The following is a 12,884-nucleotide window of genomic DNA, read 5'->3' as shown; positions in this document are numbered from 1 at the left end:
TTGTCTTGACTAGACACTCAGGTGATTAAGAGGATGGAAGAACCACTTCCATTGATTGGCTCATACCGACGGTTCGTTTTCGATATGTTTGCCTACCAGCCCCCTTTTCTCTTCCTCTACATTGTGTTGGTGATCTGGGGATGTTGTTACCTACCGTTGTCGATGCTCCTGACCTATACCTTACAAGATGGTAATGTGGTTGTTATCCAAAGCCTAGACAAGTAGTCCGATCCGTGGGGCTACTTCAGCGAGCCGGAACATGGGAGCCGGGAGCCCTATTTCCCTTGGCATCAGCTGCATGCCGACCATGGTGGACACCGGGCGCTAAAGAGACCTGTTTAACTAGGTATCGGTAGCGTACCTGACGGGGTTCCTATTTGAGTGAGAATGTCAGGTATTTCCACCGACAGGCCTTAGTCAAGACCCTCCACTGATAAAGCTTAACCCCCATATAGGCGATGGAGATACGGAAGAGACAAAGCGGACCGCTCGGTAAAGCTTGTGAACACGATTCAAGATCAACCTAGGCGCCATGAGGGAAGCCCCCTATAAGACCCAAAACTCCTATATTCTGTGTAAATGCTTCGGATTGCTCGGAAATTGCACGACTTGTCTCCCGCCCCAAGATCGCCGGTATATAGCAGACAAATGAAATGGAATTCGTATAGCCAACTCTACGTACAATACAAGGGATAATAGGAGACGGTGAATGCTCCCTTCTCTCCCAATCTACTCGTCCAGGTCAAGAACAAGTAATCACCTCCGTCGTGGTATCTCCAACCAGCCGGCGGCGGCTGGGCCGTTATACAGTGTAAATTAAAGGCGAAAGATGGAAATGAGCGCAGATGCAGTCGGATTAAACGATTGGTCTTTTTCTATTCAGGCCAAGGCTTGTCCTACGTTGCGGGGTATCTTTAGAGAGACTTCTCCATGGAGTCGAGGATGGCGCGAGTGAACTCGTGGGTGGAGGCCTCGCCGCCCATATCGCGGGTGCGGACCTTGCTGTGAGGGGGTTAGCACGTGTTTTTAGTAAAGGCGCAGTGGTAGAAGAACTTACCCCTGAGCAATGACGTCGTAGACGGCGTTGGAGATGCGGTTGGCGTGGTCATCAAGACCGAGGTGGCGGAGGAGCATGGTACCGCTGAGGAGGAGAGCGGTGGGGTTGGCCTGGTCCTTGCCCTGGATATCAAGACCGACGTGACGGCAGCCGGGCTCGAAGACGGCGACGTCACGGCCCATGTTGCAGCCGGGGACGACACCGGGGCCACCGACAAGGGCAGCGGCGATGTTGGAGAGAATGCCACCGTAAAGGTTGGGCATGACCATGACGTCGAACTGCTGGGGCTTGCTGACGCACTGCATGGAGGCGTTATCGACGATCATGTCGTTGCACTCGAGCTGAGGGAAGTCCTTGGCGAGGCGGTTGAAGGTGCCGCGGAAGAGACCATCGGCGAGCTTCATGATGTTGGCCTTGTGAATGCAGGTGACCTTCTTGCGCTGGTTGGCAAGGGCGAACTGGAAGGCGAACTTGGTGATGCGCTCGGACTTGGCGCGGGTGATGATCTTGAGGGACTCGACGACGCCATCGACAGACTGGTGCTCGAGACCGGAGTACTCACCCTCGGTGTTCTCACGGATGATGCAGAGATCGACGTCCTTGTGGCGGGTCTGGAGGCCGGGGAGGTTCTTGACGAGCGAGATGGAGGCGTAGATGTCGAGCTCCTGGCGCATGGCGACGTTGAAGCTCTGGTGGCCGGAGCGGCTGATGGGGGTGTGGAGGATACCCTTGAGACCGAGCTTGTTCCTCCTCAGAGAGGCAACGGCCTGCTGGAAAGCCTCCTCGGTGCGGCTGGCGTTGTCCTGGACACCCGAAACCTCGATCTGCTCCCAGGTAATGGGGACATTGTCGGCCTTGAAGACGGTCTTGACGGACTCGGCAACCTCGGCACCGATACCGTCACCGGGGATGAGGGTGACGGTGTACTTGCCGCCGTACTTGGTGGGCTTGAAGATGTCGGACTGGAGGGTCTGCGCAGGAGTGTCCTGGACGCTGGCGAAGCCGCGGGCGAGGCGGGGGGTGGGCTGGGCAACGGCCCGAGCAAGGCGCTGTAGGGGAAACACATGTTAGTCGCGTGCGTCGACCGTATAGGTAGGTATCGTGAGCATGTGCTGGCATGGCACGTAGCGGTAGCGGCACGGCGCAAGTCTGACAAGCGGGCGTCATGTACGCGACCAATATGCCCGCCATCCGAGATGGTTGCTGAGTTTGGAGCGGGGATGACGTCGGGTGGCAGATTTTTGCGGCAGCAGAAGCACAAGGAGCCAAGACAGCAGCAGCAGCAGCAGCAGTATGAGCAAACATACCATGGAGTTTCTGGAGAGCATTTTGAAGGACTGGTTTGCCAATGACCAAGGACAAGAGCGGAGAGGGATTGAAGGAGCGGCGGCCGAAGGGTGAGGGAGGAAAAATATTCGAACTGGAGAAAAGGGAGTTTGAGGTTCGAGGTCGAGTCGGGTGAACTGGCAGATTTGGCAGATATGGCTCCCCCCCAGGGCAGGCAGGGCAAATGCCTCACAAAAAACATGCAGAGCCTGGAGCCAGTCTGCTGCCAATGATCCCCTCCAATCGTCTACAGCCCAGAGTGTACACTACGGGATACGCCTACCCTGCCTTGGTGGGGAACCAGAATTCGGAGAAACCAAGAACGGATTCGACGCGCTAGGGTTGGATAAGGCTAGCGTCACAGGGCGTGTGGCAGGCGTGTGGCCGGCGTGTGGGTGCACGGATTAAGCAGCCCCACCGTGACGTCCTCTGTGCTACTTCCTTCCCGCCTTCTACACGCCTTCTACGCGCCCGCTGTCAGTGTGTTCTAGCGCTCCATCTTGCTGTTCAGTGGTCTAGACATCTGTTGCGCGACAGCTCTCTGTCACCTAAGTATAGGTAGCTGAGGTAGCTGGACTCCCACACACAAAGCTCCCACTGCCCGACCGACACGGAGTCGGCCCGGGGTCAACCTACGGAACGGACACGGAGGACATGCGGATCGGGGTTCTAACTACCTTCTGGCACCGTTGATTCTTGTTTGTAGTGTATTGACGGGTGCTAGTGTTACTGCCAAGAGATAAAAGCCTTGTACATTCGTCTGAAGCATCCACTGAAACTGTCGTGTCCTCAGCCTGAAGATTTTGGGGAACCGTCGCCTTGGCCGAATCCCGTCGGCGCTATCGCTTCGAACCCACCATATCTCCGACGTCACCTCCCTCGCGTCAACGCAACGCCTCGCGTCAACAACTCGGACACACGACACTCATCAAACAACAACATGGGTTGGGTCCGAATTTACTTATAATTGCAACTTCCGCAGAAACCGAACAAAATGAGCCTCCCATCCTATTCATGCCCTTTCGTCACTAGAAATAAGCCATATGTCCATTGATCGGCCACGACGGGATCCACCACTCCGAGTCGCGCGATCCGCAATGAGGCTCCCTTTCAGGAACCCAGGGTCCGGTCTCAGGGGCTTTGTTTTGTTGATCGCCAGCGACAACATCACTGGTTATCTTCGACCCGCCTTATCGACCTCGGGTCCGATGACCGCGATTGAAAACGCGTTGAGGCTCATAAGGACTACATATCACCAGGCGCTCACCTTACACAAACGGCGCATCTCTCCTCAACCTGTACTCTCCGCTTCCATGCCAGACGACCTCATAGCCCAGCGTGCCTTCTATAATCGCCAACACCATCGGCATCGTTACTGACTGCGGCCTCACCCTGAATGACCTTTCTACGACCACCCTCCTGATCGTCAGCGTAGTCAACGCTCCATTCACCGCTCTGTCAATGGTCGGCGGCCCATCCTCGCTCTCCATTTCGACGTTTGGGGTCCATTTGCTGATATATTTGTCAATGAGCTTCAGCGAAGCGCCGTGGCTACCATGAATGCTGATCCAACCAGGCTTTGACCCGTCCTGGATGGTGATATGGTAGGGCGGTCTCGAGCAGATCTCGGAGAGCGTTGGGAGGGAGGCGACAGTAGGAAAGCTCGCTGGCTTTGGCTCGGCAGAAGACGCGGACGAGGTTGTGGTCGTCTTCGCGTTCGCGACATTCGGCTGTGTTTTACAAGCAGCGGCCGGAGCAGCTCCATTGGCATTGCTTGACCTTTCTTCTCCCGACTTCTCGTCCCTCACACTCAACTGCTTCAGTGACTCCGTCGCTGTTCCCGTCCACGCCTCCTTTCCCAGCTCGGGGTTCGAGTCCTCCTTATCATTTGCAGTCGTCACGAAGCACGACAACAATTCCTTTTGGAACTCTTCGCGAATCACACTTTGCCCCCTTTTCAACGCCCTCCTTACGAATAGAAAATGCTTCGGCAAGTGCACGAAGAAACCATTTCTCTCATCCGACCAACTCGTGCCCAACTGACTATTCTCCCACACATCCAACATGACCCTCAGCTTTCCATTGGCTTTGACCAGACGGGTGAGAAGCCTAGTCAACCAATCATCGTCATCCGGGTGATCAAGAATCAATTGCAGCTCATCGCACCATGATACCATGATGTCGTAGGCTGCTTCGACGAGTGTAGGTTTTTGTTGTTCGCCGAACTCGTCCAGCAGACGCTGCCAGTCAGCTTCGATGATCACTTTGTGTCCGAGGACTCGGCTGAGCTCGGTAACTTGGCCATGGAGAAACGAGGTTGCGGAGAGGAAGTATTTGGTGATATCGCTGGCGATAGAAGGGGGGTAGTAAGGGGGCCTTGACGCAGGTTGGTCAGCTAACAGTTCGACTATGTTTTCCTGATTGATTGATTCATGCTTGTCTCTACTTACGGATCTGCGGTCGACTTGAGGTTTGTCATGTTGTCTGAGTTTTTATGTGCTTGTCTCTCAAGAAAAAAAGAAAAAAGAACAAAAATTCAGAAGAGGAGTTCTTCGAGAAGCAAGACGTAAATGAGTTGGGTTCCCAGAAAAGTGAATCCGTCAAACCCATGAAAGCGCAATGAAGACTGGAACAAACGGTCGGATGAGGGGGTCGAGTAGGAAGAAAATGATTCAGATCTCAAATTCAAGGCGAAGGCGTAAAGGCACCGTACCTACCTAACCAACAAACACTGCCACATTGCAATATGCAGCTACGCTCAACAGCCAACCCCGCCTTTTCGTCACCCTGCTGCGTATGCCGGTTTCCTAGGCATCGATGCATGAGGGGAAATAGGTGGTTAGGTGATGAGGAAAAGCCAAGTGCTACTGTCATGCACCAATATGTCGTTGTCGTCAACAACCATTGGACGATTGTCGAACGGTACTAGCCAGTGACAGTCGTTTGGTAGTAGCCAGTAAGACCAACACGAAATATCCCCATACTTCTGAGGCCACACATCCAGCTTGAAGCGTTTTGTTCTTTTGGAGCATGACCAATCGCTGGCCATGACAGTGAAAGTCAAGCGCAGAGTCAAGCAAACACCGACCTCAGGATATCCTGACATTTGAGGGTCGTCGAGAGATACCCACGTCAGGAAGATTGGTTCATTTTGCCCCCATTTTTGATATTGTCGTTGAGACCGAAGCTTGGTGGTTTTGGAAATGGGACCCTTCTAGGTGTCTTTCCGAATTTTTGTTGAGTACCAAGCGGACTCTTGCCAGCTTTCGTTTTCGGGAAACTGTATTGTATACGACACGTGAATACCACTGACAAGCATGGAGATCCATCTTCGAGTCAATCTTTCGTATTACCATTAATGCAATCATCGAGCTCGCAGCAAATATCTCCAGGTTTTAACCCCCCAAACGCCTATCAATCACCCATTAGTCGAGCAGACTCATTATCAGCCACCCGTCACTACTCAGCAGTCTGCAACTGCCCGTTCCCGCTTCCAGATCCGCATCCGTATCCGTCATCCGTCCCGTCATTAACGCCGTTGCCGTGATCGAAAGGCTATGCAAACACCTGAAGCTCCGACGGCGCAAACGAGAACTCGGACAGAGTGCAAGCCTGGACATTCCAGTAGTAGGTATCGCCATTCTTCCACTCGGCGGGAGGCGTCTGGTGCTCTTCGAAGGTGCAGTTGGGCGTCTGCGCGGCCGAAGTGCCGTTGGCCGAGAATATGGCCCTGGGGAGTTCGTTCGTTGATGTTAGCACATACTTTATTCTAGTGATTTTCAATCTGGTGAGCAGGCAAGAGAAAGAGAGGGAGCAGCTGCTAGAACTTACATGTTCCCCGGCCCCTCCAAATCATCACACGCCCAAGTCTGCCTCACTTCCACACTCTGACTACTCTTCCAATACCGAAACTGCGTTTGGATTTGTCCTGCCCCAGCCGACACTCCACCCCACTCTCCTCCCTCACTCCCGTCACTTGCACCTGAAGTTGAATTCACCACAGTCGTACAATCATATACCCTCTGCCCATAAAACGGATCCGAAAAATCACTGCTATAAGCATCGCAGTACACATTCAGCTCCGGCAACGCGTTACTAGTCAGATTAAACCGGACCGTGGCGCCGTTGATGCGGTGCGAAGGCGTGGTGTAGGTCAGAGAGGAGGAGTAGTGAAAGTCGGACACGGTCCATTGGAATCCGTGGAGAGAGGTGTTGGTACAGCCTGCAGGGAGGTTGTCGTCGGTGGAAAAGGAGGAGGCGGTCATGGCGTGATTTGAGTTGAGGTTGGGGGACTGCTGGATTAAGACGACGGGACCGAATGCCGATGAAGCAGGAACGGGGGAGGCGGCCACTGAGCGGAGGAGGAGGAAGAGGCCGGTGAGGAGTCCCGAGCGATTGCTGGTTTTGTTCGTCATGTTGGGAGCTTGGGGTAAGCTGTTTGAGGTTGATGGAAGGTAAGACGATGCTGAAGATGGTAAGCAAACTGGACTGAAAAGCCGTATACTACCTTAGGTAGGCAGGTAGGGGACCTGGGTGTTGCTCTGGGCTTGGAGAATTCGAAGCACTTCTGATTCCGTCAGGATAGGTGGGAAGTAGCGAGACAATTTATATACCCATCATCAAATAGAAGAGTCCAGGTGGTTCGATTGTATCCCACCAAAGACGTATTTCAGTCCGGGCTTCTGAGGTCGGATCAGTTGCTTTCACCTGATCTCGATCTTTCTGTTCCCCACACCTTAAAACTGTCAGCTCGACCCCAACACGTAGAGGTAGGTAAGATAGAAGACTACGAAACGCGGCAGAGTGCGGATGTGCCATCTAGCGGGGTAGTTTCCATAGATGAGCCGAACAGTGAGGCAAGCACGATATGATCGCGCTGCGGACAGGAAATTGCGGCAGGGACAACCAACAACCCAACAACAACCGGAAACTAGAATGAACCCGTACATACTACCTTGGACCAACAACTGAAATCTCGTATTCCCGTACAGTTCAAGTAAGACAACGAAGAGTCTTCTGGGCGTGTCGTGATCTTAGCGTTATTCTCGTGGAGGTCACGTTCCGCTTTCTACGACCCTAAGTAGTTGGTTGAAGGTTTGGTTTGGTTTGGCCGGTTCGTTGTTTCTTCGTTAGTGATGTTCTGATTACCTACTTGGAAAGGAAAAGAGACGGAGGCTCGAGTAACGTTATCATTTGGGAAGGGAGACGGATGTCATTTATGTACCTACCTAGGCAAAATGACGAGATCATGCCATTCATGTTGTTCGGTTCGGTTTAGTCTTGTTGTGGTAGCATAGCAAGCGCGCCTTCCTTTTGACGACGACGACATGTGCCTGAGAATGAAATCAATGTAGCCTCATTCAAACTTTTCTTCATTTCATGTTACACCATCCAACTGTGAACGTTCATCACGGCCTGCAGTAACGAGTGACAGTGGAAAGGGTACCTACCTACGTTTGTGACAGCTGATGTGAACGAACCCTTCAAGGGAATGGCAAATCATATCCCGTGTTACCAGCACGTCAGAATGTTTTTTTTTTTTTTCTTTTTTTTTTTTTCAATTTTATTTTGTTCAAGAAAACAAAAATATCTTGGTGCTATCGATTGAGTGGCCCAAAAATAAAGCCATTTTCTTCTCGTACACACATCATCCTCAAGATGAAGATCAGCTGCTGGCATGCGTGACCATTGCAGTGTTCATGTTTCTGCCAGTTCGTTAAACTGCCCATCTAACAATATGAGTGGCTTGGGAATTACTGGATGGCCCCGTCGGATAGTACCAGTAGTAGTAAGGTACTCTTGGTATTTGAGTGATCCTTCTTCATTGTCGGGACACACAAAGATCGCCCAACCTGAAGAAGCTCGTAGGAAGGCGGGTCTCTTGCTGTATCAGTCAGTTGACAAGTTGAAGCGTCCACTGTTGAGCGTGATCATGCATAGTCGTAAGCTTAGGCAATAAGTTTTCACTTCCGAACTGGTCATTGACTGGATTCTACATATCCGGTTCATGTGATCGCCGCGAATCAGAATGTGATCACCGGAAAATAGAAACACTAGATCCGGTCCGGTCCCGAAAGATGAGACAAGAGTGATTGACAGTGTATAACAAGCCTGAGACCTGAGGCCTGAACAAACCCATCCATGTGTCGAGTGTCTTACAAGACGTGGGCCCGATTTAGGCTTCGTACTAGGAGAGCAAAAACCCCGAACATGTATTTCTGTCACCAGATGGTAATCCATGTTTCCATTCACAGATCTTAGTCCTGTACTCTATTCAAAAACACCCTTCATAACGGATGCTTTCAAGGTCATAACAGTAGGTAACACGGCTTGATGAAAGCCTCGGTTTTCCCTAACCCAGTCCAATGCTGATCATAACACATCATAGTATCGTCGTCGACGGTCATACATTAAGTTCTATTTCCCCTCCAGAAACATGCCTGCCCCCCTGTATTCACCCCTAACCCTCGCGCATCATCTCACTAACCACCATGCCCATCCTCCCCCAAAACATCAAGCGGCTCGACCCTCACCAAGATCTCCTCCAACAGTCCCTCCAGAAACCCACCAACATCCTTGCCCATCCCCACCGGCTCCGCCTTGTCGTAGTGGTCAATCTCCTTGCACACATGTGCCAGCTTATACACCAACTTGCGTATCTTCTCGTTGGCTGCCTCAGCACGCTGCTGCTTCGGAGTAGGCGGGGCTGGAGCATACCCCGGTTCCGGTCGGTACGTCTGCTGCAGCATGATTTGTCGGCGTTTGAGCGCCTCCTCTAGCGCAGGGAAAATCACGTCGTTAAGGGCGTCCAACTCGCCGCTGGGACTAGGCGGATCGGGCGAAGGAAACGCCAGTGATGTTGATGACGAGGACGGTGTACTGGCTCCGCCATGGTTGGACGAGGTGGACACTATGCGGCTCCCTGATGGCGACGAGCGTGGCATCTCCTTTGATGTTAGGGGGCTCAGCCCTTGACTCTGATGGTAGCTTGACCTCTTAGGTTGATACTGTCCAGAGGACTGCTGATACTGTGAATCTCGTCGTTGATGCTGTTGTTGCTGCTGCTGTTGGTACAATGACTCGCGCGAAGGTTGATGATAGAGCATTGTAGGTTGTGACTGCTGTCTCTGATGTTGTTGGTACACTTGCTCGCGCGATGGCTGGTGATTTAGCTGACGCTGTTGCTGCTGTGGTTGTTGCTGCTGTTGCTGCCGGTAAAGTGATTCACGCGAAGGTTGATGGTAGAGGGGAGGCTGTTGCTGCTGCTGGAAAGGTTTGCTGGTGTTTGGTGCTTGCTGACTTGTTTGCTGGTTGGTAAGCTTTTGAGGGGATTGTTGCTGTTGCTGTTGTCCTCCTCTGTATGGGGGAATCTCGGGCAACTTCATGGGTCCAGCAGCCGTTCTTGACGGTGAAGATGTAGGTTGTTGGCTGTACTGTGATGGAGAGAATGCTGATTGTGGCTGTGTGCTGTTCTGGATAGCCGGTCCGAGGTTCATACCCCCAATATCCCGTCGTAACTGTTCCTGAAGCACACGATCATAATCTGGAGAACTGCCTAATGGTGTGTGTGCTACCGGCCTGGCTAGTGATGTGCGGGGCGTTGCGGATTCCCTCGATTGATGCTGCTGTTGCTCTAGTTGTTGTATCTGCTGCTTGACAGGCGAACTAGGCACAAGGACTCTGGTCGGAGGCGGCGGCATCGCTGTGCTCGGCGTTCCTACAGGTTTCCTCGCAGGTGATGGTTGCCTCGCGGTGCCCGTCCCACTGGTGTCAACTGCAAGTTTGGATGTCGCTTGGCTAGATTCTCTCCTCCAGTCGTCCCGGTTATCCGCGCTCTCATTAGCTCTCGAAGATCTCGCATTGAGTGTCGACTCGTCCATCGGGTTCAACATGCCGGGCCTGTGAACAACACCGCCGCGGTCACTAACCAGCCGCACTGTGCCAAAGTCCCACATGTCCTCATTGATATGCTTCCGTTGCTCAACATAGTTGTTCTCCTCCGGCTCATGGTACTCCTCGTCATCTTGCTTGTGCGTAGCCGCCCACCGGTTGTAACGCTCGATGAGCTCCGTCAGATAGCTCGTCTTCTTTGCCCGCCGAACGAAGGGATGCTTGAGAAGTTCTCTTGCCGTTGGCCTTTCCTTGGGGTCACGCTGCAAGCACAACTCGATGAAGTCCTTGAATCCCTTGCTGAAGTTGCCTTCCAGGCGTGGGGGCGGGTTCTTGGGAATCAGAAAGAGCACCTTCATGGGATGGATATCGGCATAGGGTGGCTCTCCTTTGGCGAGCTCAAGGGCCGTGATGCCCAACGACCAGATGTCAGCCTTGTGATCGTAGCCGCTTTGCTTGATTACCTCGGGGGCCATCCAGAATGGGGTGCCGACAAATGTGTTTTTCTTGGTCATGGTCGCGGATAGCTGACCGGAAACACCAAAATCAGCTAGCTTGACCTGGCCATTGGCAGCAAGGAGGATGTTGGCAGCTACTAGCGGTTAGCAAAAGCTGTTTAACGGGACATGTGCATTTGCCAGTTGCTGTCCCTTACCTTTGACATCGCGGTGTAGCTTCTTGTCTTGGTGCAAATAGTCCAGCCCCAGCAGCAGTTCACGAACGATGATGGCGATGTAGTCTTCCCCAATCAGACCTGGCTTCATCAAATCGGCACAGCTACCCCCCGAGCAAAACTCCATGACGATCCATAGCTCGGCGCCTTTGGCGTAAGAACCATAGTATTTGGTAACGTAGGGCGACTGTAGCTCGGAAAGGATGGCGATCTCCTGGATAATGTCTTCTACTTCGTCCTCGGCGCTTTCAATATCGATAACCTTGATAGCTACTGCCTGGCCACTCCGTTTGTCGAAACTGGATTTTGGGTAGAGAGATTAGTATGCGACGCTGCGAGAGCATGGCGGGAGAGACGTGGGATAGGTAGGGTACCCTTTGAAGACCTTGCCGAAACTACCTCCACCTGCAAATCACGGTCTACTGGTCAGCAACCGCCGCTTGAATGGCGCCGAGGGCCATGGGCGTATTGGACGCTCGGTGAACCAACCTATACAAAATTCCTTGGTGTATAGGAGTTCGGGGTCCACAGATCCCTCGTGCTCGTCATATTCGCGGTCGGCCATGGCGTACGTAACGTGAGTCGTGCGGAGGGGCGAGGTGGTTCTATCTCAGACGGCGGTGCAGGCGAACGAGGGTCGCATGGGTTGGTTGATTTGCCTGGGACACAACAGTGCGCCAATTGGGTCGGATCTCGTGGTGGGATGTCGCTCGAAGGTCGCAAAGGATTATTGCAGTGGGCAAGATGCGCGACGAGAAGCACAAGTCGTAGGGCTACGAGGCAGGAGAGGGCGATCAAGGGCGGGAGCGAACGGTGACTAGGATGATGCTCTGGTCCAGTCTGTAGGTGCAGCCGGGACACGGGGGACTGAGCAAGGGGAAGCTCGAACAATTGGCGGGACCAGGTCAGCCCCGATGACCGCCACAGTTCCAAGGACGACTCGGAGTGTCGCGAAGCAGTCTGGGGAGTTCAGTCACGCGAGGAGTCGGTCGGATGCTAGAGAGGAAGAATACTGGAGGTTGGAGGGCGCAAGCGCAAAAATGTGAGCAAGGTCGATCTGAATGAAGGAATTGGGACTTTGGAAGGAGGTGTCCGATGTTTACACTGCACTGGAAGTTGAATGGAGGCAGGGGACGGATCCGCGAAGGTTACCTAAGAAATGGCGATCCCAGCCCGCTCCATGTTTGGGAGAATGGATCCCTCCCCACGCGCACTGTGTTCAGCGCCGAGTGTCTCACCAGCAGGTACTGTACCTGTAGCGCGGTACGTAGCTCACGAATCAACAACCGTGGAAGGAACCAAGCCAAGATGCTCGATTTCCTTCATCCAAATTACACAGACGGAGCATTCCTCCCATTCGTCAATCGACTGGACGATCAGGAACGCGCAGAAATCTCTTGGGAACGGAGAGAGGGAGGGCAGCCAGATAGTGTATGTATGTAGTGCCATACAAAATACCGAAGCAACGTCTGGGATTCTGGGATCCTGGCTGAGGAGCGGAACCTCATTCGTAGGGCAGGTATAAAGCACCACCGCTTGAGGTGTTCGCATGCGATGGGCATCATGAGTCAAAATCTACAAAATACAAGTTCGCGTCTTGCAAGGCCGATCTCTTCTTCCTCGTGTTCCACTTCTTTTCAGTTCTATCTTCTTGTAGGCCACAGCATGAGGACATGAGGTGTCGGTTAAGGAACGTGCAAAACATTCACATGCGGGGGTCAACGACATGCATGCACTAACAATTATCAGAGGGGTGCCCTGCCCTGCCCTGCAGCAGTGACACTTCGTCGCACGCTTGCAGCTTTGACCTTGCCTACCCGTGTGGTTTTTGTGGGGTAACCGTGCACGCCGGCGCATTCCACTTCCTCACCACCATGGGGCAGCCACCACAGCAGATGCTGCATGACTGGTGATGGACTACCTCTGCTAACAGGGGAC

General features: G+C 53.0%; 4 protein-coding genes across 4 annotated transcripts; all 4 read right to left on the bottom strand.

Moving 5' to 3' along the window:
* Positions 1-546: 546 nt before the first annotated feature.
* NEUTE1DRAFT_118602 (uncharacterized protein) lies at positions 547-2,483 on the bottom strand (the record flags this gene model as incomplete). The annotated part of the gene is made up of 3 exons (XM_009857342.1): positions 547-1,002; positions 1,058-2,106; positions 2,365-2,483. The coding sequence occupies 3 exons, from the start codon at positions 2,383-2,385 to the stop codon at positions 915-917; spliced, it is 1,158 nt and encodes a 385-aa protein (XP_009855644.1).
* Positions 2,484-3,333: 850 nt separating this feature from the next.
* NEUTE1DRAFT_89860 (uncharacterized protein) lies at positions 3,334-4,955 on the bottom strand (the record flags this gene model as incomplete). The annotated part of the gene is made up of 2 exons (XM_009857341.1): positions 3,334-4,759; positions 4,834-4,955. The coding sequence occupies 2 exons, from the start codon at positions 4,860-4,862 to the stop codon at positions 3,652-3,654; spliced, it is 1,137 nt and encodes a 378-aa protein (XP_009855643.1).
* A 983-nt stretch (positions 4,956-5,938) lies between these two features.
* On the bottom strand, positions 5,939-6,798 carry NEUTE1DRAFT_53237 (uncharacterized protein; the record flags this gene model as incomplete). Its single annotated transcript, XM_009857340.1, has 2 exons — positions 5,939-6,113; positions 6,215-6,798. 2 exons carry the CDS (start codon positions 6,796-6,798, stop codon positions 5,939-5,941), a joined length of 759 nt encoding a protein of 252 aa, XP_009855642.1.
* Positions 6,799-8,865: 2,067 nt separating this feature from the next.
* NEUTE1DRAFT_125576 (uncharacterized protein) lies at positions 8,866-11,511 on the bottom strand (the record flags this gene model as incomplete). Its single annotated transcript, XM_009857339.1, has 4 exons — positions 8,866-10,868; positions 10,929-11,245; positions 11,321-11,351; positions 11,436-11,511. 4 exons carry the CDS (start codon positions 11,509-11,511, stop codon positions 8,866-8,868), a joined length of 2,427 nt encoding a protein of 808 aa, XP_009855641.1.
* Between the last annotated feature and the right edge of the window lie 1,373 nt (positions 11,512-12,884).

The sequence above is a fragment of the Neurospora tetrasperma genome (genome assembly GCF_000213175.1).
Source record: "Neurospora tetrasperma FGSC 2508 unplaced genomic scaffold NEUTE1scaffold_81, whole genome shotgun sequence".
In the NCBI taxonomy this organism is placed as follows: domain Eukaryota; kingdom Fungi; phylum Ascomycota; class Sordariomycetes; order Sordariales; family Sordariaceae; genus Neurospora; species Neurospora tetrasperma.
Note: the sequence above shows the minus strand (reverse complement) of the source record. Positions and strands in the feature narration are given on the sequence as shown.